Genomic DNA, 4665 nt, shown 5'->3' with positions numbered 1-4665 from the left:
CTACTCTCCCATTAATTAATAAACATAATTGGGCTTATAAAGTATAAAATTTTATTAGTGATAGAGGGAGGGGATAGCATTGTCTCTTTTGACCGAGCCGACTTGTAACTGACGGATACTTTAGTTACGGTCGCGCTAAGCTGAATAGGTTTTTAAAACTGAATGATTTAGCAATTTCCGTACCTCTGTTTCGAGAAAACCGTTCCGACAGTGCAAAAATCTTCCACTTCCGACTCCTAATGCTGCAATTAATCCAAGAGTAATTCGAATGTGCATGAGAGGCAAGCAACAAAGTATTTTGGTGCATACCCGTTGAATATGCAAAATCGTAATTAAGATAAGAATGTTTATATAGAATTTCAAACAGAATTAGTTCCATCTCCTCGTATGGAGCCTCCATGTCTACTTGGCCAATATCAACAGAAACACAAAATGTTAATGAGTAAATTGCTGTGGATATTTTAGAAAAATTCCACTAAAAAATGAGGTGCATATGAGAAACTCAGCGTCTTGAGCCAAACTATGACTCAAATAGCAGCACTGCAAAACTAAATACATCTGCTTTCTCTGTCAGCTGTCCGCGTAAGGCGTACTCAGGAGCCATGTAACCTCTGCTCAATGTCAACTGCAATCCAATCTCCACATCTATCCCACTCTAAATTATATAACCTCTGCACAATGTCAACAGCAATCCAATCTCCACATCTTTCCCACTCTAAATTATATGAATCATATTCAGAAGTATGAATTATAATTGGTTCATGTAATTATTTAATGATGATAAGGACCTCACGAGAGTTTAACGTTCGAGAGAATTCTTACAAAGTTCCTGCAACTTAGGTGGCTCAGACCTTCTGCAAAGAGTTTGGCTAAGTCAAAGTCTGCTATCTTCGGTCTGTAATTCTCTTTGAATAGAATATTACTTGCTCTAATATCTCTGTGGATTAGCCTAATGTCAGATTCCTCGATTAATAAATGCATCACATTAACAAAAATAAAAAAACATTAACAAACTACATAATATACAAACCTGAAAAAAACCATAATCCAATTAAAGAAGAGCACTAAATATATTTCATGGGCAGTTCATCAACAAACAGGATAATTATAATAATTTACTATTCACACATTTTATAAAAGTAAATTGTTTCGTAAATTGAAACAATTTAAAATATACAATTGAACTTTCTTATTATAATGGTAATTTTCAAAACATAAATCATATAATGGTATTAAGCTTTCGCAAGAAAAGAAAGAGCTCATTACACCAAAATTCACCATAGAGCCAACTTTCCCTTTTATCCCACAATTGGGAATATCTCTTTGTAATTTCTTCCATGTCTACAATAGACATGGCAGTTACTTCTACAATGGTGTTCCCTCTAGTTCCTATATTTGTTATCGGACAACCATAAATTCTTACTTTCTGAAGAGTCTTCAGATCCATATAACTCTTTGGAAATATATTTAATGCTGTACATGCCATTATAGTAAATATTTTAAGTGAAGCCATTGCACCTTCCTCCATCATAGGCAACTCCTCTAATATAGGTAGCCAAGCAAGTGAAAATGTTTCCAAGAGAGGAAATGCTCCTTTGTGACCAAATTCTATTGGAAACTTACTTACTCTAGGGCAGTCAATGATCTCTAAGTGCCTCAAACCCTTGAGTTTATGTAAATGTGGAAGTTCTTCTAAAAAATGACAACTAGCAAATTTAAGATAGCCCAAATATTGAAAGTCATAAAAATTATAATCCATTTTAACTAAGTGAAAGCAATCTAATAATACTAATCTTCTCAATTTTGACATGTTACTTATGTCATGGGGCAAATTTTGCATCTTTGTCAATGACAAGGTGAGGGAATTCATTTGAGTCATCTTCCCCAATATCCCATCACTAATAATTTCCCCATTATTTTGTAGTTGTAATCTTTTAAGTTGTGTTAAACTTGCTAAATTGTTGACAGAAGCTGCTTTTGTCCATCTTGTATGCTTATCTTTGTTCCAAAGAGCCTTGCAACCATAAGTTTCCAAATGCTCCAAAGATGTAAGCCTTGAGATACTGAGAGGTAGATATTGAAGATCTTTACATCCCTCCAAGCTTAGTTTCCTTAACGATCTCAGCATATGAATGGTGGATGGTAATTCTTGGATCCCAGAATAGGCAAGATCAAGGATCTCCAAATTCACAAGACTGGTAAAAGATGCAGGTAATCTATTGATGGGCATGTGTCTTAAACCCAAAGATATTAGCTGCTCCAAACACCCGATATTCTTTGGCAACGATTTCAGTGACGTTCCACTTAAGGAGAACGCCTTAAGGGAGATCATTCTCCTGATCAGCCTTGTCGGGATCTTTGTTAAATATGGATTTCCACTGAGAAACAATGTGCATATTTTTGTTGACGATGTGATTAGAGGAAAAGAAGTCAATTTGTTCTCGCTCAACAAAAGCCGAGTGCGGCCCAAACACTCATTTTCATTCAGAGCTGTCAAACCCTTACCCGCACGGCAGTAGAAATTTTCTTCCTCCTCTGCGATTCGGATTGCCATATCACGCAGGGAGTCATGCACCCTGAAGCAAAGTACTTGCCCATCAAAGTCTCTCATCATTGGCTCGATCAAACAACGATCTGCTAGAATGTTGAGATAATATCTTCCCAGCTCGAATGGATCATAAGCGGGCCGATGCTCATCTTCCAACGTCTTCTTGGCAAGTAAGCCTTCCCCTATCCATACCTGAATCACCAACTGGACATGAACGACTGCGTCTTCCAGGATGTTTGCTGCTACACTTAAAAAGCACAATTGCAGGTTAGCATCCTCATAGCCGAGTGCATCATAACTCAACCTAACACAATTGTACACACCATCCACGTTTGGCAGCCTTTGGACAGCCCATTCCCATTGCTGTGGATGAGTACTCCCGGCCATTGCCCTTCCAACCACTTTGATAGCAAGAGGAAGCCCTCTGCACTTTTTACACACAACTTTGGCTTTTCCCTCTTCTATGTTTGATGGCAGATTTCCATTATTATATGGAAAAGTATGATAAGCAAACAACTTCCAACTCTCATCTTCCAACAAGTCCTCCATTGTTATTGTGTATTTATCTGCGACACCTGTTCTTAAGAGTGCGGCGCGATCCCTGGAACTGACAATGACTTTGGAGGTGGAGTGGTTCCTTACGGGGCACAGTACACCTAATTCCTCTAACAATTCTGCAGCATTCCATCCCCATACATCATCTAAGAACAGAATAAACCCGGTACTCTCCTGCAGTGTGTGATTCAACCATAGCTTTACCTCTTCTTCGTTCATATTTTCGCCCAAATTTACATTTTTTTGTGCGGCTATTTGGGTACGGAGTGCATTTCTAAGACTTGTAAAAGAGGGACTTTGGGAAACAGTGAGCCAAAGTAATAAACGATCCTTAGAATTACTGCGTACCTTTTGGCTACTGAAGAGCGTCTTCAAAAGAAGAGTTTTTCCGGATCCACCCTTGCCAACAACGCCAATGCTCTTCGCCTCTGCTACATCTAACACCAACTTTTCGAGAATCGAAAATGCTTTATCCTGTCCCACTATAAGGGGCTCTTCGATCAGCTTCATCTTTGCAGAGCCTGTTGGAACAACAGGGCCATGGGAAGTACTTGAAGAAGCCAAGGCTTCTCTGCTTTCCTTGATCTGCATAATTTCCTCTTGGAGCTTTTGAGTTTGACCCTCTAGTAGCTCTGGAATTAGGGCCAATTCAACCAAAGGAGAAAATTTGATATGTTCGTTGATCTCTGAAATTAAAACCCTGATCCTCAGGCTGGTTTGGTAGCGAGAGATAATGTTACACGTCGGTATTGTGGAAGTTTGCACCATTTTAGATGCCTGTTGGAGAAGGGCGTCCAACTGTTTAAGCCATCCATTTACAGCAGAAGCCTTATCTTTTTTCTTCCTGTTTATATCTGGTCTATATTGCTGGATCTCTGTAATGATAGGCTTGATTTTCACTACCAGATCTTTCAGAGATGCCATTTCTTTCTTACAGCGAACAGCAATGTTTATGCGATCAATAATCTGGTCGATTATTTTGTTGATACCAAGCCCAATAAATCCAGAGACGAAACCTGGATCAGCCATGATCTTTTCGATAATTCCCGGACTCCCTCAATTCCCTTTATTGTTGGAAGCTGAAGCAAAACCAAAATCTCAGGACAACACTCTCCAGCACCACCCATACAAATATTAGAGGGCTGTGGTGAAAACAACACAATCAGAGCATATGGCACCACACATACAAATATTAGACGGGTGTGGTGAAAACAACACAATCAGAACATATGGTGGAAATTGTAATTACTCCAGCAGGCCAGGGTTGGTTAAATTTCGACCGTCAATTAAATAGTCAAAAGTTTTAAAGCTGTTGACTAAATTTGTAGAGTGAGTGAAATAGTCCAAAGTCGCTTTAAGTGACTGCCAGAATCAAAAGTTGTTTCCGAATGAGCACAGGTTAGCAATAGTCAAAAGTTTTAAAGCTGTTGACCAAATTTGTAGAGTGAGTGAAATAGTCCAAAGTCGCTTCAAAAGTTTTAAAGCTGTTGACCAAATTTGTAGAGTAAGTCGCTTTAAGTGACTGCCAGAATCAAAAGTTGTTTCCGAATGAGCACAGGTTA

General features: G+C 38.7%; 1 protein-coding gene across 1 annotated transcript; it reads right to left on the bottom strand.

The window, feature by feature from the left end:
• Positions 1-520: 520 nt before the first annotated feature.
• Positions 521-4132, bottom strand: LOC149189953 (putative disease resistance protein At4g27220). Its single transcript, XM_089410387.1, has 2 exons — positions 2192-4132; positions 521-655 (listed from the first exon to the last, which is right to left on the bottom strand). The coding sequence occupies exons 1-2, from the start codon at positions 4130-4132 to the stop codon at positions 521-523; spliced, it is 2076 nt and encodes a 691-aa protein (XP_089266513.1).
• Between the last annotated feature and the right edge of the window lie 533 nt (positions 4133-4665).

The sequence above is a fragment of the Pinus tabuliformis genome, chromosome 3_1 (genome assembly GCF_031772625.1).
Source record: "Pinus tabuliformis cultivar Carrire ecotype Pingquan chromosome 3_1, CPIR1, whole genome shotgun sequence".
NCBI classification, from domain to species: Eukaryota; Viridiplantae; Streptophyta; class Pinopsida; order Pinales; family Pinaceae; genus Pinus; species Pinus tabuliformis.
This window is presented reverse-complemented; position numbering and strand designations above follow the sequence as displayed.